Here is a 22,496-nt window from a genome sequence, read left to right as displayed (position 1 = left end):
GCAGGCCCAAGCATGGGGGTTGGGGGCTCACAGGAGCCTTCTGAGTGAGGGCACCTCTGTTGCCCACCTCGGCTTCCACCACAGCAGTGAAGTTCACCCCACTCTTGCTCTGGGGAGTCACCCGTTCCCGAATGAGTCAGGGTCACTCATTCGGTGACAGCTGTGGCTCGCCTTACAGGAGCTAAATTGGGAGCTGGAATGTCACACACACATGCCCCTTGTTCCCCACCCCCACGTTAAAAACTAATCTCCTCTCTGGGGAGTGAGAGACAAACAGCGCTGCCTACAGAGTGGACAAGAGGGGTTTGGGAAACAAAAGGAGAAATTTCCAGGGACAGAGCCATTCAGGGAGAGAGGAAGAGAAAAAGCTACGTGTGCCTGGCCAGGGTACAGAGCAGAAACTAAAGCGAGGCAGAGAAGTGTCTGAAAACAGCTATCTAAGGACAAGCAAATTGTTTGAGGAAGGGACAGGAGACATAGAGCTGTTTCAGGAGTGAGCAACGGAAGGAAACACAGTCGGAAGACTGTCGAAAGTACACGAGGAAGGGTCCAGAGGCAGTGAGAGAAGGCCAAGACCAGGGCCAAGGCCAGGGTAGGCACAATCGCTGAGGGGATGAACTTCACGGTGGGTTTCAAGCCGCTGCTAGGGGATGCGCACAGCATGGACAACCTGGAGAAGCAGCTTATTTGCCCCATCTGCCTGGAGATGTTCTCCAAACCGGTGGTGATCCTCCCCTGCCAGCACAACCTGTGTCGCAAGTGCGCCAACGACGTCTTCCAGGTGGGCCGGGGCCGGGCCGGGGCAGGGCAGGCTGGTGAGGCTTCTTTGTCAGGTCAGCGCCAAGCGCCCAGAAGGTGATGGGAGGAAGGCACTCCAAGGAGGCTGGTGGTGGCTGTCCTGGCTGAAGGGCAGAAGGAGAGCCAGGGGTCCTAGCAGATCCCAAAGTAAGCATGAGTCAGCAGCTGCTCTGCAGGCTGGTGAGCATACAGCCTGTGCGTGGACAGCCCTGGGATGCTGGTCTCTACAGAGGAAAGGAGGCCCACATGGAAACTGGACAGGGAAGTGATCCTCTAACCAGGCTGTGTGACAGTCTGTGCTAGACTCTGCATTCCAGCTTGGAGCTGAGATTTCAAGAACAATATGGAAAATCTGGAGAAAATAGCAATGAGATAATGAAACATTAAAAAGTGGACTGTGAGAAAGGTCCATGACGACAGTGGAATTATTTGTATTTAAAGCAAAAGACTGAGCACATCCATCTTGGGTGGGGGGAGTGGGCAGGCAAAGTTAGTGGACAGAACACTGGGAATTCACCCCCACTGGAGGTGACACTTGTGTCCCTCCCCAGATTGGTGAGTCAAGAGACCTGCTGGTTAAAAGGGATCGAGGTCACTTAAGCAGGAAGAAGGCAGAGAATACATTTTACTTCCTCCAAATGGAACCAGTTTTGGCTTGTGTGTGGTCACGGAGCAAAGCATAGCTAATCAGATTCACAGATCTCATTTTAGCTCCTGGTTTCAGAACTAAAAGCAGCACGTATCAGAATGGTTTATATAAATGGGCTTTCTTTCTTGCCCCATGCCCTGGTGTAGGTTCTAGTAATCTCTAAAACGGAACAAAGATCAGGGAGAGTCAGGGATAAAGGCACACACACACACACAAACACACGTGTCCTTACCAATGAAGTAAAAGCTCAGAATAGACCAGAGCTGGCTGACTTAGTAGGCATGGCAGCGATAAGGAACATCATGAACACGCAGTCTTCATCTGTATCAGAAATTATGGGGAAACGTGTTGAACACAGTGATTTTTAACTTAACCAGGAGAATGCTTCCCTTTTAAGTTCTTTGGGGGCAGCATGTTTGGGGGAAAATAGTGGATTGGCTAATTCAGGTCATTCTGCAGCTGTGCCCACAACCCACCGTTTGTTGTCTGCTGTCTTCGCTGAGCTCCATGGTCTCTCCTGCCATCTTCCCATCGAGGCCTTTTGCCATCTCCTATTCCTCTAAGTGTCCAAATCTGTCATTATTTGGTTCCAGAGAACCTCAGAGCCCGTGGTTTTCCCTCTCTGGGGTCTGATCATCCCAGGCGTTCAGTCATGTACAACCAACCATCTTGGGTTTTCCCTTGGTCTGGTTAACTCTGAACATCCTTCAGGCTGAGATGCCCAGAGGGGAATGACAGAAAGGATTTACCATCTCTTCTCATGAATTTGTAGTTAAACATTCTTTCATTAGAGCCTGAAATATGTGAAAACAAAGAAAACTTCTTAAAGTGAAGGTAACGTTCTGTAAAATAAAAAAGAGTGGTCAGAATATTAAAGTGCATGGCACACAGTATCACTGGGCAGAGGGATGCAGGGAAGGGTCCTATATATGGAGGCTAGAAGATGTTCATCCCTGGGTCAGGAAGATCCCCTGGAGAAGGAAATTGCAACCACTCCAGTATTCTTGCCTGGAAAATCCCATAGACAGAGGAGCCTGGCAGGCTACAGTCCATAGGGTTGCAAGAGTCAGACACGACTTAGCAACTAAACCACCACCAGAAGACGTTCAAGTCAGTCTTCTGTATCCAGACACACTGTTTGGTTCCCTGAAGGTCTGGAATACTGATCTGAGCCCATAGAGACTTGGGAATTGTTTGGGTCGAACCCTGTGTAGAATATTTGGGAGATAACATGATTCCCAGGGCTTCACGATGGTTCTGTGGATCTGGACTAATGTGTATCTTTTGAAGTACAGGGCACCCCTGGCCTTCCAAGGAGAGAAGAGTGAAGCAGCTCATTTCCTTGCTGCTTTATTTGGGATGGCCTGGTGGGAGGCTGACCCAGTTCTTTGGCTGCACTTATGTATATACATCTCAGCAGACCTCCCTCTGAAAGATGAGCATATTTAGTTTTTTCACACATTGCCTCCACATTTTGACAACTCTAGGCATAATCAGATTGTCTGTTTTCTAAGTATGGGGATGAGAATAGGACTTCTATATCTTGAAACTACTTAGGAAGAACACACTTAGAACATTGCCTAGAAAGTTAATAGGACTTAGAAAAGTAATACCAGTATATTACACACCCACACACATATTTTTTTCAAACACTATAAGAATTTATTTTATGAAAAGTGGATCTTCACCTTGGGCCCTCTCTAATTCCCTTCTCCAGATAGAGGTAGCCATTACCAACTTTCTTGGGTACCCTTCCAGAAATTTTCCATGGTTAGGTACACATTTGTGTGTGTGTGTGTGTGTGTGTATGCACACATTTAAATTTATCCTATACCTGCCTTGGTTTACTCTCTTGGCTGTTGTTCCATAGCCACACATTCCAACAGGCACTTTCCTTTTGAATGGCTATATAGTGGCCCCTTGTTATGACAGCCACAGTCTATTCCACCCATGCTCTGAAACATTTAGATGATGCTCAGTGTTTGGCTGTCCTAAAAAACTACTGTGCTGGACAACAAAGAAGAATTTGGAAGGAGAAACTTCCCTGGTGATCCAGTGGCTAAGGCTCTGCACTCCCAATGCAAGGGGCCTGCATTTGATCCCTGGTCAGGGAACAAGATCCCACATGCCACAACTAAGACCCAGCACAACCAAATAATTTAAAAAAAATAATAATTTGGAGGGATTGTGACCTTAAAACATCAGATTATAAGAACTGACTCATTTGAAAAAACCCCGATGCTGGGAAAATTGAAGATGGGAGGAGAAGGGGACAACAGAGGACGAGATGGTTGGATGGCATCACCAACTCAATGGACATGAGTTTGAATAAACTCCGGGAGTTGGTGCTGGACAGGGAGGCCTGGCATGCTGCAGTCCATGGGGTTGCGAAGAGTCAGATGCAGCTGAACAACTGAACTGAATATCAGGTTAACAAAAGAGTCAGGAAACAAAATTTTAAAAATTAAAATATTTCTTTGAGGTAATTTCTTGCCGGTCCAGTGGTTAGGAGTCTTTCACTGTTGAGGGCCTGGGTTAAATCCCTGGTTGGGGAATTAAGATCCCATGGCGGGACCAAAAAAATATTTTTTTTTCATTGAAAATGTTGAACGTATTAAAGGTTTGGGAGGAAATCATCCATAATCCCACCTTCCCCAATGCAGTTGTTTTCATGTTTGCATATTATGCTTGTCTCTATACATATTTTTACATAGTTGCCATCACAATTTAACTCATTTTCTTTAGAGCTGTGATACAGTTCTCTTTCTCTCTCCCTCTCTCTCTGAATTTAAACAGAATAAAACACCAAAGCACCACATTAACCCCCTTTAATTTCTCTCTTTCTCTTTCCCCACACTTGCACCCACTCAGCAACCAAGCATTTTGGCTAGGGGAAAGCTGTTGGTGTGGGAATTTGACACAAACATCTTCCCATGTGTTTCTGAATTTGTAAACTCTATTCCTTCCTAAACTGCTTTAAAACAGCCTGTGGTTTATTTTTATACCTGCCCCCACTTCACTGTGGGCACTTGTTTATGAGCTGCAACCTGTTGTAATTTAACAGACAACCAGAAGGCCTTGTGAGAAGGTTGTTCAGAAACAGCTTTTCTGGAGGGTGTCCATGTAGGGAGAGAGTTACAGACATGGGAACAGCAAGAAAGGGGCCTCCTTCTGTCATAAAGGGCAAACTGGGAAAGAAATGACCTCTTTAATTTCATCCCAAATTCAAGTTCCTTTTTTCTTTCTTTTTTTTTTGGTATTTAGGTTGCTTTGGGTCTCAGTTGAAGCATGTGAGATCTTTCATTGCGGTGCACAGACTCCCCAGTAGTGGTGCACAGGCTCAGTGGTTGTGGTTTGCAGGGCTTAATTGCTCCATGGCGCGTGGGATCTTAGTTCCCTGAGCAGGGATCAAACCCTCGACCCCTGCATCGCAAGGCGGATTCTTAACCGCTGGACCACCAAGGAAGTCCCCCAAATTCCAGTTCTTTACAGTCTAATTGTTAGGGCTGCTGTACAAGTACAGGCCAGCTGGTGAAAACCCTACACAGCCTTCCTCTTCAGCCACTTCCACCTGCCACTGAGGGCACTGAGATGTCCCCTCCCCGGCCCGGACTTGGGCAGGTCTCTTTTACAGGAAATTGGTTGATTGAAATTTTATGAACTATGTTCATCTTGTAGCCGGCTTAGGATCTTATTTGAGGAAAGAAACTGGATTTACTGGGAAACAAAATCATAGATGGTGACTCAGCACTACTTGGCTCTATCCTACCAGTTTCTTCCTTAATTGGCCATGAGTAAAGCAGGTTGTTTCACACACATGGATAAAGAGGGGCTTTAAATTGCTGTTTAACATCCTTGTAAACCTAACAATCCGATTTCACACACTGAAGAGAGATCATCATGTATTTCCATTCTTTTAGGACTTCGCATTCAGTTACTAGTGTCCTATCTTGGCTCACTCTTCTTTTTGTTTGTTTCTTGTTTTTCCTGGCTGCACCACTGGCATGTGGGATCTAAGTTCCCCGACCAGGGATCAAACCCACGCCCCCTGTATTGGCAGCATGGCGTCTTAACTGCTGGACCGAGTAGGGAAGTCCCGTGGCTCACTCTCCTGCTTACCAGTCCTCCTCTGAGCCAGCCTCCTTTCACAAATCCGTGTCATGCTCACTGCTAGGTTCTGTTGGGCAGAGCAAGCCCTCCCCTCAAAACCCCTCCTCCACCCACAACTCAGCTTTTGCTGCCAACGCCTGGATTCTTCTAAAGGTCTTCAACTTGCTTCAAATGTGTGGTCTTCTGCCCCTGTTTTCCCAGTTTCTCTAGTATATTCTGAGGTTCGGTCTCAGAGGACCTGCATGGTCCACTATTCATCACTGGCCAGGCCAACAGTTTTGGGGAGATAGCTGCCAACAACCCTCCTTATGTCCTGGGCAAGTATCCCAAATGAGCATCACTCTGGGTAGCCAGGAAAGAGGGAAAACATTCTGAAAGAAGTGTAGATTCAATAGAGGGACTGCATTCACAGAGCATCTTTCTAGATGGAATGTTTCCATTGGATGCTGCAGACCATTACCAAAGGAATATAGCTTAAAAGAGAGATAGCTCATGGCTTCGGCACTGTTTCCCCCACCCAATTCCACACCCCACTTCCTACCTTCATAATAAAGGAAAGCGCTCAATTTCTAGACGTTAGTGAAAATAAAGATGTCATTTTTCCCATCAAGGTTCACAGAACCCTTGAATTCTACTCATTTGGGGAGCAGTGGCCCCCAGGTTTAAGTTCTGCAGCGTCACAAGCACCAATGTCTTCCCAAGCACCAGCCTTGAAAGGTCTGAGTTTTTTTGACTCCCTCCTCTCCCCGGCAGCCCACTCACATCCATGCAATTGGCCAGATTCCACCTCTGGCATCCCTGGTCTTTGCAGGGTTTTCTGTTTCTGTCTGAGGGCAAGACGGCGACTTGGTTGTGACTTGTTTCTGATCTGTGTCTATCTGGCCGGATGGAGGCGTGGCAGATCTTACTTCCCTGGCCAAGGGCGCCCCCTGCAGTGGAAGCGCAGAGTCTTCGCCACTGGACCACCAGGGAAGCCTGGGCCTTTACACCAGAAGCAATGGCCAGTCTTCTCTCCCGAGTATCCAAATCACTTCTGTTAGATTAATATTCATTCTGATTTTCTCTTGCAGTTTAGAAACCTTGCCTACAAAATTAAGTTCAGCTCCTTACACTTGGATTCAAAATCCTGTAAGGTTTTAAAAAAAATTTTTTTAAAGCCCTTCATGGTAAAATCTACCTTTCAAGTTCCCTCTGTCCCATGACTCCTCTATCTGTAATTTGAACTTCTCTAGTATCTTTGCTTTCCTAAAACTCTTTCTAATAACCATCTCCTGCTTCCTGTCTACCCTGTCTTCAAGTGGTATTTTCTTAAACACTTTCCTTAAACTACCACAGTTCTTTTTTTTTTAGATAAACCCTTTTATTTATTTATGCTTCTCCAGTTTGTTTAAAACAACAAGAACAACCCCCTTAATATAACTGACAACCCTTCTCCCCTCACACTTCCTTGGGCTGAAGGGTAGTTAATGGGGAAATGGCCCCCAGGGATGAGGTTGACCGTAAGAACCCCTTAGGGAGGTAATGGAGTGATGGAGCCTGAATCCCCTGCCCAGGAAATAGGGCATCTGTAGTGTATGAACTAGGGAGTAAACTAACATAAGTCTGCTAAGTATCTTTTCTCCTGTTAATGCTTCTGGCACTCTAATGCCCCCTGTTCATTCACGGCAGGATTGAGCATTGTATTTTTAAAAAGTAAACATTTATTTCCCCAAATATGAGGTCCTTGTACAAAATTTCAAAATTATATTTTTTAAAAAAAGAAGGAATCACCCACAATTCTATCACTCAGTGGAAATTATTGCAAAAATATTTAGTTTTTATTTTATGCATTTTATAAGCTAATTCATGGTTTATACAAAGAAATTTGGGAAATGTAGATGAATACAAATAAGAAATTTAAAAATCCTATAACTCCCATCACCCATTTCAAAATTTGGATCCTACTGTCTATATAGACTTACATCCTGCTTTTTTCATGAGTCTCTCCCCATTTTAAGAACATGTTAAACATAGTTGCATTGTAATACCATTGTAACTCATTTAGTCTTTACTATTAAATAACCGGGCTTCCCTGGTGGCTCAGGTGGTAAAGAATCTGCCTGCAGTTCAGGAGACCTGGGTTCGATCCCTGGGTCGGGAAGATCCCCTGGAGGAGGGCATGACAACCCACTCCAGTATTCTTGCCTGGAGAATCCCCATGGACAGAGGAGCCTAGCAAGCTGCCGTCTGTGGAGTCAGACACAACCGAAGCAACTAAGCAGCAGCATTGAATAACCAGCATGTTAACTATCTGAAAAAACAATTTTACTGTTTATTCTGGTTATAAAGATAATACAGGTGTGTTGTGATTTTTTTTTTTTTTGGCTGCACCGGGGCTTAGTTGCAGCATGTGGGATCTAGTTCCCTGACCAGGCATGGAACCCAGTTCCCCTGCATTAGGATCTTGAGTCTTAGCCACTGGACCACCAGGGAGCTCTTGTATTATGTAAATTTTAAGCCTCATAAATAATATACAATTATAGAATGTATAAATCCATCTAAACACACTAGGGTTACTTCAGAGAAGATGGGATTTCAGGAACTGTTAATATCAAACAGGAAGAGGGCATTCAAGGGACAGCTAGAGGGAGGCACAAACTAGAGATAGTGGATTCAAAACAGGGACATGGTTACCTGCAAGATGTGAGAGGAGAAGGTTGCTATAAAAACTAACAACTCCCTTCCCCCACACTGGTCAGTGTTCTTACCATAAATATATCCATTAGGGCTCATTGCTCAGAGAACATCAGCCTTTGAATGGAGCTACTGCTAAGTACAAATCCTCTTTTTAGATCTGAGGAAATGTGAGCCATAAGAGAAATTGTTTTCCCAAGGTCATAAATGGCAAATCCCAAACCACATCTTCAGATCACTGCTACTTTCCCTATATCATCTTGCATTAAATGCTCTCAATTAAAATACAGAGATGCTACCAAGAATGGGGAACAATTTTATCTGCATATCTAGTACAGATGACTTTCTCAAGGTAGCCGCTTCACACTTGCAAACTGTTCAGGACATAAGAGATACAAGTTTTGATTAGGGGAGGGAGTTAGGAAAGAGTTAGAGCAAATGTCCCAAACTTCATTCTCTGTCATCTTCCTGATTTTTGCCAAAGCTGTGTACACCATTTGTACTATGCTCGAGTATTTCTACTTAAAAGAACTCACTCTGGGGACTTCCGTGGTGATTCAGAACCAGAGCTGCCAACGCAGGGATTCCTTGGTCAGGAAACTAGATCTTGCATGTACCAGGAACCTGCATGCCCCAAACCAGATCTGGTACAGTCAAGTAAATAACTCTGTAAAAAAGAACTCACTTTTAAAGATGAAATATTTATAATTCTACATGACAGAGTCCAGGAAAAATCACAAATTTTAAAGGCTGGTTATTTTTTTCCAATATACATTAAAGTAAATAGATGGGGAAACAGTGGAAACAGTGTCGGACTTTATTTTTTGGTGCTCCAAAATCAGTGCAGATGGTGACTGCAGCCATGAAATTAAAAGACGCTTACTTCTTGGAAGAAAAGTTATGACCAACCTAGATAGCATATTCAAAAGCAGAGACATTACTTTGCCGACTAAGGTCCGTCTAGTCAAGGCTATGGTTTTTCCTGTGGTCATGTATGGATGTGAGAGTTGGACTGTGAAGAAGGCAGAGTGCTGAAGAATTGATGCTTTTGAACTGTGGTGTTGGAGAAGACTCTTGAGAGTCCCTTGGACTGCAAGGAGATCCAACCAGTCCATTCTGAAGGAGATCAGCCCTGGGATTTCTTTGGAAGGAATGATGCTAAAGTGGAAACTCCAGTACTTTGGCCACGTCATGTGAAGAGTTGACTCATTGGAAAAGACTCATGCTGGGAGGGATTGGGGGCAGGAGGAGAAGAGGATGACAGAGGATGAGATGGCTAGATGGCATCACTGACTCGATGGACGTGAGTCTGAGTGAATTCCAGGAGTTGATGATGGACAGGGAGGCCTGGCGTGCTGCGATTCATGGGGTCGCGAAGAGTCGGACTCGACTGAGAGACTGAACTGAACTGAACTGAAACACATAAGAGGGCTTCCCTGGTGTCTCAGTGGTAAAGAATCTGCCTGCCAATGCAGGTTCAATCCCTGGGTTGGAAAGATCCCCTGGAGAAGGAAATGCCAACCCACTCCAGAATTCTTGCCTGGAAAATCCCATGGACAGAGGAGTCTGTTGGGCTACAGTCCACGGGGTCACAAAAGAGTCAGACACGACTTAGTGACTAAAGAACAAACACCTAAGAAACGTATATGTCCATCCCCATGCCGCCTGAAATCTTCATGCCTGTCCTCAGTATGTCCACCACATTTTGGGAAATGCACACTTGCTTAGCACAGTGAGGGAGTCTGAGCTACATAAGCTAGCAACATGTCATGCCATGAGCCAGAAGCCCCCGAGAGGCCAAAAGAAAAACTTCTCTGTTTATTAGTAGTCAAGTTTAGCCCTAGTACCAAAGGACATATATACACACGTATGTGTCTATATATATACACACACATACATATACGCTTCAGGGTCTACTCTAGCAAAGGAAGTTGGATGTGGAGTTGGGTAGGGGAAACATTGCTGAAGCCATTACAAAAAGGAAGAGCTTTTCTCGAGGTTAGGAGGAAAGCCAACCAGAGGTAGAATATGGCAGAAGGAGTTGAGCTGTGGAAGAGGGGAGGACTCCAGGACCCGGGGAAGAGTGGCAAAGCTCTGCTCAGCTGTGGCATCTACTCCAGGGAGCAGCACCAGCCTGTGGTCAGAGAGGAGTAACCCTCCCCCTCGCCTGCCCTGCTTGCTCTCCAGCTTCCAAGAAAGGTGCTCTTGAAACAAGAGACTGAGGTTGACTGCCTAAGCATTCACTGCTTCTCAGAGCCCCTGGTCCTGGGAGAATGGATTAGCCAGGATTAGCCAGTGGGATGAGCCACCAAGGAAATTTCTTTGGCAGATATGGAAGCGGTGATGAGGCAGGTGCCTCGCCAGCCCACCTCAGATCAATCTCTGGGGTGAGTCCTCACTGTGAGGAATTTGAAGTAGGACCCTTGACCAAGATAACCCAACCAGTCTTGATTACTTTTTCTTCTCTTTTGTAGCACTATGGTAAAGTACACATAAAATAAATATTTACTATCTTAACCATTCTTAAGTGTGCAGTTCAGTGGCATTAAGAATATTCACATTGTTGTTCAACCATCACCACTATCCATCTCCAGAACTCTCATCATCCCAAATGGAAACTCCGTATCTATTAAATAATAACTCCTCACTTCCCTTCCCCCAACCCCTGGCAACCACCCTTCTATCTCTGTGAGTTTGACCATTCTAGGTACCTCATATAAGAAGGGTCATACAGTATTTGTCCTTTTGTGACTGGTTCTTCTTTAATCAAGGAGACTATGCTTTCTTCTTACGTGAACAATGCAAAGAAATAGAGGGAAACAGTAGAATGGGAAAGACTAGAGATCTCTTCAAGAAAATTGGAGATACCAAGGGAACGTTTCATGCAAAGATAGGCACAATAAAATACAGAAACAGCAAGGACCTAGCAGAAGCAGAAGAGATTAAGAAGAGGTGACAAGAATACACAGAAGAACTATACAAAAAAGATCTTAGTGCCCCGGATAACCACAATGGTTTGGTCACTCACCTAGAGCCAGACATCCTGGAGTGTGAAGTCAGGTGGGTCTTAGGAAGCATTACTATGAACAAAGCTAGTAGAAGTGATGGAGTTCCAGCTGAGCAACTGAGAATCCTAAAAGATGATGCTGTGAAAGTGCTGCACTCAATATGCCAGCAAGTTTGGAAACTTAGCAGTGGCTGCAGGACTGAAAAAGGTCAGTTTTCATTCCAGTCCCAAAGAAAGTTGATGCCAAAGAATGTTCCAAGAACTGCACAGTTCTACTTATTTCACTTACTAGCAAGGTAATGCTCAATATCCTTCAAGCTAGGCTTCAACAGTACATGAACTGAGAACTTCCAGATGTACAAGCTGGATTTAGTAAAGGCAGAGGAACCAGAGATCAAATTGCCAACATCCATTGGACACAGTAAAAGCAAGGGAATTACAAAAAACCATCTACTTCTGCTTCATTGTCTACACTAAAGCCCTTGACTGTGTGGATCACAACAAACTGTGGAAAATTCTTAAAGAGATGGGAATATAAGACCACCTTACCTGCCTCCTGAGAAATCTGTATGCAGGTCAAGAAGCAACAGTTAGAACTGGACATGGAACAACAGACTGGTTCAAAATTGGGCAAGGAGTACATCAAAGCTGTATATTGTCACCCTGCTTATTTAACTTATATGCAGAATATATCATGTGAAATGCTGGACTGGATGAAGCACAAGCTGGAATCAAGATTGCTGGGAGAAATAGCAACAATCTCACATATGCAGATGATGCCACACTAATGGCAGAAAGTGAAGGGGAACTAAACAGCCTCTTGATGAGGGTAAAAGAGGAGAATGAAAAACCTGGCTTAAAACCCAACATTCGAAAAACAAAGATCATGGCATCCGGTCCCATAACTTCATGGCAAACAGATGGGTGGGAAATGGAAACAGTGACAGATTTTATTTTCTTGGGCTCCAAAATCGCTGCAGACGGTAACTGCAGCCATGAAATTAAAAGCCGCTTGCTTCTTGGAAGAAAAGCTATGACAAACCTAGACAGCATATTAAAAGCAGAGACATCACTTTGCTGACAAAGTTCTGTTTAGCCAAAGCTACAATTTTTCCACTAGTCATGTACGGATTTGACAGTTGTTTTCTTCATTTCTTTAATTGAAATTGTTTGTTGAAGCAGTTCTTCCAGAAGGTATCTTTGTCCCTCGTTCATCATGCTTTCTTTTCCATTTCCTTTTTGTATTATCTTGGCTTGCATCTCCTGTTGCATCTCTTCTGTTTATCAGTCCTCTTTAAATAGGGTAGCTTTATCTGGTACTGAGGGTAAATTCGTCACTCAACCCCGTTGACCTTGGCTTCCTTCCAAAAGCAGACTGGCTCTCTGAATGTTATCATTGGTTTGTAATCTCTGTTTAGCTCTTTGGCTTCTTGGATGAATAGAGGGGTATGACCTGGATTAGTAGGCAGCTGAGTGTTTCAGTTTGGTTATGTTGCCTCAGAATATTTTTCACACAAGTCTGATGAATTATGATGAATTATCTACCATGGGGGCATGTGTAGCCATGGGAGGAGGTCTCCTGTGAGATTTGAACTATCTCTCCACAGACAAGAAGGTCACTCTGGTTGCCAGCTAGCACTGTGTGGCACATTAGATTTTAGCATGATGAGTCATCTGTTTATTTCTGTTGAAATAACTTCAATCCACAGTTGCACAGTTGACTTTTAGGCTGTCCTCTCTTTCCTATTGAAAGATTCCTATATGAAAGGATGATGCTTGGTCCTTCATGACTCTTTTGCTAAAACACTTCACCTAAGGCTCAGAGAGAAAAATGTTAGCTTTGGGCATCATTCTTCAATGGACCTAAATTTCATTGTATCTGACAATGTAGTATTCTTGCCTTGAGAACCCCATGAACAGTATGAAAAGGCAAAATGATAGGATACTGAAAGAGGTACTCCCCAGGTCAGTAGGTGCCCAATATGCTACTGGAGGTCACTGGAGAAATAACTCCAGAAAGAATGAAGGGATAGAGCCAAAGCAAAAACAATACCCAGCTGTGGATGTGACTGGTGATAGAAGCAAGGTCCGATGCTGTAAAGAGCAATATTACAAAGCTGAAACTCCAGTACTTTGGCCACCTCATGCAAAGAGTTGACTCATTGGAAAAGACTCTGATGCTGGGAGGGACTGGGGACAGGGGAAGAAGGGGACGACCGAGGATGAGATGGCTGGATGGCATCACTGACTCAATGGACGTGAGTCTGAGTGAACTCCAGGAGTTGGTGATGGACAGGGAGGCCTGGCGTGCTGCGATACATAGGGTCGCAAAGAATTGGACACGACTGAGTGATCGAACTGAACTGAACTGACAATGTAGTATAATGATTATTCAGAGTATAATGATTACCCTAACCCTGAGGTCAGAGTGCCTGAGTTCAGATATTGATTTTGCCACCAACTGGCTGATGATCATGTGCAAATTTATTTAACTTTTCTGGGCTACAATTTCCCATCATTGAAATGGAGCTAATGATATGAAAATGAAATGAATTAATACAAATAAAAGGATTTAGAGCAAAGCCTCACATAAACTAAGTGTTCAATAGGTGTTAGACTTGTATGTTTCTTACTTTATTCAGGTCAGAGGGTAAATGCTCAACTCCTCCACCATCTTTTAAAAAGAATATTTATTTGTTTATTTGGCTGCTCTGAGTCTTAGATGCAGAACATGGGATCATTTGATCTTCGCTGGGGCATGTTGGATCTAGTTCCCTGACCAGGGATGGAACTTGGGCCCCTGCATTGGGAGCTCAGAGTCTTAGCCACTGGACCACCAGGGAAGTCCCTTTTCTACCATCTTTACAAGAAATTCTTGAGGGTTAAATTCAAGAATGTATGGAAAACACCTAGCACAGTGCTTGACATATAATAGGTCCTCAAAATGTGTGTTGACTGTTAAATAATGAGTACGGAGGAAGGGCGCAGTGAGGGGCAGAGGTTAGAAGAAGCTTTAGGAGTCTGTCTTTACTCTGGGGCAAGACTTTAGAATATGCCCCCTGGACTTCCCTGGTGGTCCAGCGGTTAAGAACCCACCTGCCAATGCAAGGGACACTGGCTGGATTCCTGGTGTGGGAAGATCCCACATGCCACAGGGCAACTAGGCCGATGCACCACAACTATTGAGCCCGAGCTGCAACTACTGAAGCCCATGCACATACAGCCTGTGCCCTGCAACAAGCGAAGCCACTGAAATGAGACCACCACACACCACCACGAAGAGTGCTCTGCCCTCTGCAGCTAGAGGAACCCAAGTGCAGCAGTGAAGACCAAGCACAGCCAAAAATGAAATAAAATAATATAATTTACTTATATAAAAAATAATATGCCCCCTTTCCTCCCATTCAGACACCAAGCATATTCAAATGCTTGCCACCTGCAAATCAAAGAGAAGCAAGATTCCAGGAGTTTGCAGGTTTAGAGTTTTCCTGACACCACCTTGCTCACTTGGATTCTAAATACTGAAAGATAATTGTATCAAGCAAACAAAAGCCCAGCGATCTCACACTTTAACCCAGTCTTTAAGCTAAACTTAACAATATTCACACAATTCCAGTTACTAAGAAGGATTTATGTTTATTTACACAAACGCAGCCTTGGGATAATCTCAAGCTAATCTTTTTTAGCTTTATGATGGGCTAAAATGTTAACTTACAATTTTCAAAAAATCCCGCCAAGGGCTTCCCTCAAGGTTCAGTGGTAAAGAATCTGCTGGCCAGTGCAGGAGACTCGGGTTCAATCCCTGGTCCAGGACGATCTCACGTGCTTCCAAGCAACTAAGCCCATGCGCCACAGCTACTGAGCCTGTGCTCTAGAGCCCGGGAGCCACAACTCCTGAAGCCCAAGCACTCTAGAGCCCGTGCTGCGACAAGAGAGGCTTCTTGGCTTCTGCGATGAGAAGCCTGTGCATTACAACTAGAGAGTAGCCCCTTTTGCTACAACTAGAGAAAAACCCACACAGCATCAGAGACCCAGCAAACCCCCAAATAAATAAATAGATTTAAAAAAAGAAATCCTGCCAAAATGTGATAAGGATTTGGAGAAGTTTATAGAACCCAACTGTGGGAAATACATCTAAACACACAAAGTCACAGATGACCATCCTCTCCATCACTCTTTAGGAGTGTTCTTCCAGCCAATTAGGATTAGGTTCAGCTGTGAAAGACAGAAAACCAAAAATAACAGTGACTTCAAGTAGGTAAAACTTTTTTACTCTCCAGTGAAAGTGGGCAGTCCAGTTCTGCCTCATCAGAGACTCCTTTTATCTTGCCATTCTCAGCATGTGGCTACTGCCTGGCTCTAGATGGCTGCTTCAGCCTACGCCATTTCATCTTCATTCCAGTCAGCAGGAAGGAGAAAAGAGGAGAAGTAGGGCATGCCTTTCACACTGAAGATACTTCCTAGAAATTGCACAAAACATTTCTATCTATATCCCATTGGCCAGAACACAGTCACCTCGTCACACCCAGCTGGATGGTCTTTATCCCAGGTGTCTTGCTAAAAATCTAGGGTCTCTATTATTGAAGAAGAGGTGAATGTTGAGGAACAGCAAGCAGTCTCCACCTGTCTTTCCTCTCCACTTCTCTCCCCAGATCGATTCTTTCTCTTGCCTGCAGACCAGGCTTCTCTGTTCACAGTGTCTGACCCCTCACACTGCCCACTTGTACAGATTTCGGGATGGCCACAATGTCGGCTTTTAGCTCAACTCCACAGGTCTTTTTTCAGTTCAAAAGCTGCACATGGTCTAGTCACCTCAGCCTCTGTGTCTCCATTCCAATTTCCTAGAAAGAAAAACTGATTGGTCCTATTGGGTCAGGTGATCGATCATGTCCTCAATTCTGAGCCAACGCTCTGTGGCCTCAGCCATGGCAGGGCTCTCCTTTTTAGGACAGGATGGAGCAGGTCCTCTCAGGGGTATAAATGGGAGGAACTGTTGATCCCATCTGGTGAGTTCTCCTTCCAAGCTTCCTCCTGTCGTAACACCCAGCCCACTGGATGGAGCTGTGAGTTTGCTCCTCCTGAGGGCAGGGATAGTCATCTTTTCCCCAGAGCCTAGCAATTACCTGGCACACTTAATATCTGTGGTAGAGTGAATAATCCAGTCTAATCCTTAATTGTGCCGAGGTTGAATGCTTGCCCAGACATGCACAGTAGGCACTGCAGGAGCAGCACAGAGAACCCAGGAGCCCTGGTTCTCTGTGCCTGGAGAGATTTCCCTGGATTGCCTGACTCTACGTGTCTGCTCTGTTGTTCAGCATTTGTCTCTGTGCCCCTGCCCGGGGTTGCAAAGAATCTCCCCCACACGTGGCCCACGAGAGCCCTAGGCTGGAGGCTATGGGCTGCACCACTCAGGGTCCATTTCCCTTCTCAGTCTTCCTGCTGAGGTCAATGTCTCCCCATAGCTCCAAGCTGGGCCCCTTTGAGGAGGTCTTGTCCTGACAAGGCCTGATGAAGCTAGGCTCTGGATGCAGCGATACTCAAAGGGGTGGGCTGAGTAACGAGACAAAGGTGGGAGAGATTTCCGTGGCCACCCACCTGGGGCTGCTCTCAGAGGAGCACCCAGCCATAGAAAAGAACTTCCTTGGTGGTCCAGTGGTTAAGACTATGTGCTCCCAGTTCACGGGACATGGGTTCAATCCCTGCTTGGGGAACTAAGATCCCACATGCCATGCAGCACACCATGCCCCCCCCCCCCCCAAAAAAAAGAGCTGCTGCCTCCCCCTCCATCACTGTCCTACTCCCCAGCCCTGGTGACTTTCTCTCCCACCCCCTCCAATTCCCCCATAACTCACTGAGCCTTCCTCTCATGCTCTCTGCACCCATAGGCCTCAAACCCTCTGTGGCAGTCCCGAAGCTCCACCACTGTGTCTTCAGGGGGCCGTTTCCGCTGCCCATCTTGCAGGCACGAGGTGGTCCTGGACCGACATGGTGTCTACGGCCTGCAGCGGAACCTGCTCGTGGAGAATATTATCGACATTTACAAGCAGGAGTCCTCCCGGTGAGCTGTTAGCGTCTCATTTCTCTAAAGTGCAGGGCCTGGGACATAGCGAGGGAGCCCATCAGGGCCAGCAGGAAGAAGCTGAAACAATCAACGTGCCCCTTCAGTTTAGTGACGAGAGGAGTGGACCTCAGAGAAGGAGGGACTTGCCCCCAGCTTGGTAGGTCACCAGCTCAGGAGGCGTCTGATTCCCGGTCAGTGCTTCCCCTTCTTCACCTGGGAGGGGCTGGCCATCTATCAGCAAGGTCCTTGCCAACCCTCCATGCCCTCCCTCTCTGTGGCACGTCCTGCCCCCTGGCATAGAAGCTACTCTTGGATCTAGGCCTCCTGTACCCTGTATGTAGCTCTGTTCCTCAAGTGAAGAGGGGGTCATCTGCCTGCCCAGCCACAGCAGCAGCTGTTGGGGCACAGAGGCTGGCAGTGGCTGGTGGAGGCTGAAGAAGAAGTGCTCAGGGGGCCTCACACGCTTGCCCCACCTGCCTGGCCCCTGACCCCTGCTCCTACACTGCCTGCCTCCCCGCAGGCCACTGCATTCCAAGGCTGAGCAGCACCTCATGTGTGAGGAGCATGAAGACGAGAAGATCAACATTTACTGTCTGAGCTGTGAAGTGCCCACCTGCTCTCTCTGCAAGGTCTTTGGTGCCCACAAGGACTGTGAGGTGGCCCCACTGCCCACCATTTACAAACGCCAGAAGGTATCAAGCAGCAGAGGGAGCAAGCATGGGGGGGGGGGTGGGGGTGGGGACACAGGATGGGATCTCAAACTGCAGCCTCTTACTCCACTTGACTTCAAAGGCATGCAGATCAGGGCTGAAGTCCCAGCTCACTGTGTGATCTTGGGTAAGTCACTTGACCTCTCTGGCCCTAACATTCTTCCTCACTTGTAAAATGGGCATGAAAATGCTTACACTTGAGAGGTGTAAGGATCATATGAGAAATGGATGCAGTATGGTGAACTCTCAAGGCCATCTCACTGTCATACGAGTAGATTCTACATAAAACATTATTTACAAATTAAGGGACTCCTCTGGAGGTCTGGTGGTTAAGCTTCCAATGCAGGGGGCACTGGTTCAATCCCTGGTTGGGGAACCAAGATTCCACATGCCACGCAGTATGGCAAAAAAAAAGAAATTAATCAGTTAATTTTTAAAAAATAATTGAAAAAATAAAATAAAAATTAAGTTGATAGACAGGTAGAAAGTAAAGGAAAGCTCCAAGTGTGGGTGAAGTAGGGAGAGAAGGAGGGGGAGTGAGATGTGAACAGAACCCTGAAAATGACAAGCATGGGAAAGGCAGGATTTCCCACAGGGCAAATTATTACTGAACTAGACAGATGAGACTATGCCTACAAACTCCTGAAACTTGAGGGACCTACAACAAAGACCCCCAAGGATCACAGGATACACTGGAATCCCAGGAATCCCTAAAGTGGGCAGTTGTGCCACCTGGCTTTTGACAAAAGCAAATGCAAATTCTGCCTGGTGGAAAAACCCTCAATTTAGGCCTTGGGTTTTTCTTAGATTAAGATCAACATAAGATGAGCTCCCGACTGAAGATACACAAAGAAATGTACTCATGAGTGAAGTCAGCAGAAACAAAATTTTCAGATTTAGACCCTCAAGAAATTAAGATACTGGAATTATTAAAGAATGTAAAGTCAGCTTTGTATAAAATGCTTTAAAAAATGGAATTTGAAAATAAGCAACAATAGACTATCAAAAGTGCAGATTTGACGAAGAACCAAACAGAGCTTTTAGAAATGAAAATATAATTGTAGAAAACAAAACATTCAAGGGATGAATTAAATGCCAACTTTCTCTCAGTAAGAGAGGACTGGGGAATTCCCTGGCTGTCCAGTGGTTAGCACTCTGTGCTTTCACTCTCGAGGGCCTGAGTTGGGGAACTAAGATGCCACAAGCCACACAGCATGGCCAGAAAAAAATTTTTTTTTTCACGTAAAAGAATTTTAAAAGGGAAAGAGAGGACTGAAAAAATAACAGAATATACACTGGGAGATGAGAAGGCTGGGAATGAGAAGGCCTAACATAGTAGATATATAATTAGATGTGCCTGATACTCCAGATATATCAGATACTCTGATTAGATGTCAGAGTCTCAGAATGAGAGAATACAGAGAATGGACAAGAGGCAATATTATCTTAAAGGAAAATCCGGAAGACTTTTTCAAAATTGATGGAAGATAAAGCATGCAGCCCAGTGTGTGGTATTTGGTGGATATTTGGTGAATGTCTCTTTCTCACTTGGTGGTGGAGGACTTCCTCTCTCCACTTCCTTCCAGAATTTATAGACTGTGCTTCCAAACTTCTCGAATGGTTCCAAACTCTCTAGATCTCTGTCAGAGTTTCCCTGAGGATGCCCTGATGGTGGAGTGGAGGGGACAGTCCTCTCCTGGGTAGCCCTGGCCAGGGAGGGAGGGGCTTAGCTCCAGACCAGGTCCTCCAGCCCTGAGTGCTGGCCTCTGTGTGTGGCAGAGTGAGCTCAGCGATGGCATCGCGATGCTGGTGGCCGGCAATGACCGTGTGCAAGCAGTGATCACACAGATGGAGGAGGTGTGCCAGACCATCGAGGTGAGCCCGGAAAGGGAGGGAGGGAAAGTTGCTGGGCTACTGGAGGTGAATCACAAGTAGTAGAATGTGCTTACCCAGGCTGCTAGGTTTGAATCCCAGCTCTGTCCTCCTCTGTGACTTTGGTCCAGTGACTTAACTTCTTAGTGTTTGGGTTTGCTTGTTTTTAACTACGTAAAAGAGTGATGATGAGAATGATATGATGGCTACCTCCACGGATCTTTTTGAGAATTAAGTGAGATAATACAAACAAAAACCAGAGTCAGAGAATTAGGCAGCAGCACTCAATGAAACTCCTTTAAATATATAGTGTTATTTTCTGAGAGAGTAGATCTTAAAAGTTCCCATCACAGGGAAAAATTTTTGTCCACTATGTATGGTGCTGGATGTTAACTAGACATATTGTGGTGATCCGTTCACAATATATACAAATATTGGATCATTATGGTGCACACCTGAAGCTAATATGTTATATGTCAATTAAACCTCAACAAAGTATATATCAGTATTATTACTGAAAAGATCTGGGAACCAGCAGCCCTTGGGTGGAGTCCGGTCTCTGCCACTAATTTGTGGTTGTAATTGACGGGTCACATCTCTTCTTGGCTCCCTGTGACTGCCATTAAGTGGGGAGTGGGACAAGTAGCCTGGTACTCTCCCAGCTGTGAGGTCTCATCCTTACTCCTGGTTTTTCAGGAAAACAGCCGGAGGCAGAAGCAGTTGCTGAACCAGAGGTTTGAGGGCCTGTGTGCAGTGCTGGAGGAGCGGAAGGGTGAGCTGCTGCAGGCGCTGGCCCGGGAGCAGGAGGAGAAGCTGCAGCGAGTCAGGGGCCTCATCCGCCAGTACGGAGACCACCTGGAGGCCTCCTCTAAGCTGGTGGAGTCTGCCATCCAGTCCATGGAGGAGCCGCAGATGGCGCTCTACCTGCAGGTGGGCCCTGGGGGGAGGGGGGTGGGCAGTGGCAGGCCACCTAGTGGCTGGAGTGGGGGCCTTTGCACTGGGAAGCCGGGTTCAAGTCTTAGCTCTGGCTCCTACTTGCCCGGTGGCTTTGGGCAAGTCACCCTCTCTATCCATTTTTTTCCTTAACAAATTGGGACATGCATCCCCCCCTAACCCGCAGGACAGTGGTGGGCATCAGAAATGGGATATTGCTGGACGTTGGCACAGTGCTTACTCTCACCCTCCTTTCTTCCCTGCAGCAGGCCAAGGAGTTGATCAATAAGTGAGTAGGTGGAGCGGGAAGGGAGAGGAAGGGGTGGGCGGGGACTCCACTGACAAGGGTGGGAAGCGTGGGTAGTGGTGCTGGGAGTCTCCAGCTGAGCCGCTGGGCTGCTGCAGGGTCGGGACGATGTCGAAGGTGGAGCTGGCAGGCCGGCCGGAGCCGGGCTATGAAAGAATGGATCAATTCACCGTGAGCGTGGAGCATGTGGCCGAAATGCTGAGGACCATTGACTTCCAGCCAGGTGAGGAAGCCAGGATGGGAGGGAGAGGCCAGCCGCTAGGACTGGGCGTCCAGACCCTCTGGGTCGGGGAGGGATGGGGGTAAGACGGCCAGAGAATAAGGGACCCCAACTCACCCAGCCTTCTCCTGGCCTAGGCACTTCTGGAGAGGAAGAGGATGAGGAGGTCGCGGTAGAAGGGGAAGAGGGCAACGCAGGAGCAGAGGAAGAGCGGACGGATGGGCGGGAAAGTGAGTGTGGACATCGGCGGGGCCTGGCGGGGACCCCCTTCCACCGTCGGGCCATCGTACTCTCGGGGGCATCAGGGATCGCTTGGAGCCCCTACTCCCAACCTCAACCAGGAGGGGCGCGCCCCCTAGCGCGCCGGCCCAAGTACAACTTTCTTTAACACTATCCTCTCTGGGCTGGTGGGAGACCGGGTTAGGTGGGGAAGTGAAGGAGAAACCCTCCTGCCTAGAGAAACGAGTGAGCTGGGCTTCGGAATTGCCTTGTTTCTTGGGAGCGCCCGCCCACTGAGCTTTCTTTCCCAGGCACAGGCCAGCACTGACTCGCTCCTGTTGCGGATCCTGCCCACCCGGGTCCTGGTGCTCGGGTGGTGAACGATCTGAGCAGAGACCACCGTGCCACCCAGCCCTGCGTCCCGCCGCGGGGGAGGGGCTCAATAAAGAGCTAATGCGTCCCGACCTGCAGCTCCTTTCACTGCTCACTCTCTGAGCTTCTGCTTCGGAGACACAGCATCACCATCCATCCTGCCCTTCTCCACATCTGGGACCTCTTGGGGCTAGGACGGGGTGGGGGGGCCGGTGTGTGAAGCGGAACGAACCCTTTCGAGGCACCTCCTTGATATTAGGCACGGATTCGCGAGCCCAGAGCCAAGAGAAGAGGGTGGGGGGTGGTGCGGCGACACTGGGGCTTGACTTCCTGGAGACTTGGAGACGATGGGGACCCCAGGACCCTGGCAGAAAGCGGTTCTCACGGAGCCCTCCCACAGCATCTGGTTCCCTCTCGCCGGCCTGGGAGACCCCACTTTCCCACGGGCTCACACCCTTCTGTGGCTCCCCGCGCCCCCACAACAGAGGCCAACGGCTCTTCAGCACTTTTATTAAAAACCGGTAACGCGGAGAGTGCTCAGGGTATCCCTAGGCCGCTCTAGCCC

General features: G+C 46.9%; 1 protein-coding gene across 2 annotated transcripts; it reads left to right on the top strand.

The window, feature by feature from the left end:
• The first annotated feature begins 255 nt into the window (after window positions 1-255).
• Window positions 256-22,023, top strand: TRIM54 (tripartite motif containing 54). Of its 2 annotated transcripts, none has more exons than XM_052648759.1 (9): window positions 256-781; window positions 17,123-17,295; window positions 17,819-17,990; window positions 19,788-19,883; window positions 20,577-20,810; window positions 21,083-21,102; window positions 21,219-21,343; window positions 21,478-21,570; window positions 21,871-22,023. In XM_052648759.1, the coding sequence occupies exons 1-9, from the start codon at window positions 614-616 to the stop codon at window positions 21,885-21,887; spliced, it is 1,098 nt and encodes a 365-aa protein (XP_052504719.1). In that variant the 5' UTR covers window positions 256-613; the 3' UTR covers window positions 21,888-22,023. The 2 variants fall into 2 exon arrangements, with proteins under 2 accessions (XP_052504719.1, XP_052504718.1); XM_052648758.1 differs by having other exon boundaries at window positions 259-781; window positions 21,080-21,102.
• The last annotated feature ends 473 nt before the right edge of the window (window positions 22,024-22,496 follow it).

This window comes from Budorcas taxicolor, chromosome 11, assembly GCF_023091745.1.
Source record: "Budorcas taxicolor isolate Tak-1 chromosome 11, Takin1.1, whole genome shotgun sequence".
Classification (NCBI taxonomy): domain Eukaryota; kingdom Metazoa; phylum Chordata; class Mammalia; order Artiodactyla; family Bovidae; genus Budorcas; species Budorcas taxicolor.
This window is presented reverse-complemented; position numbering and strand designations above follow the sequence as displayed.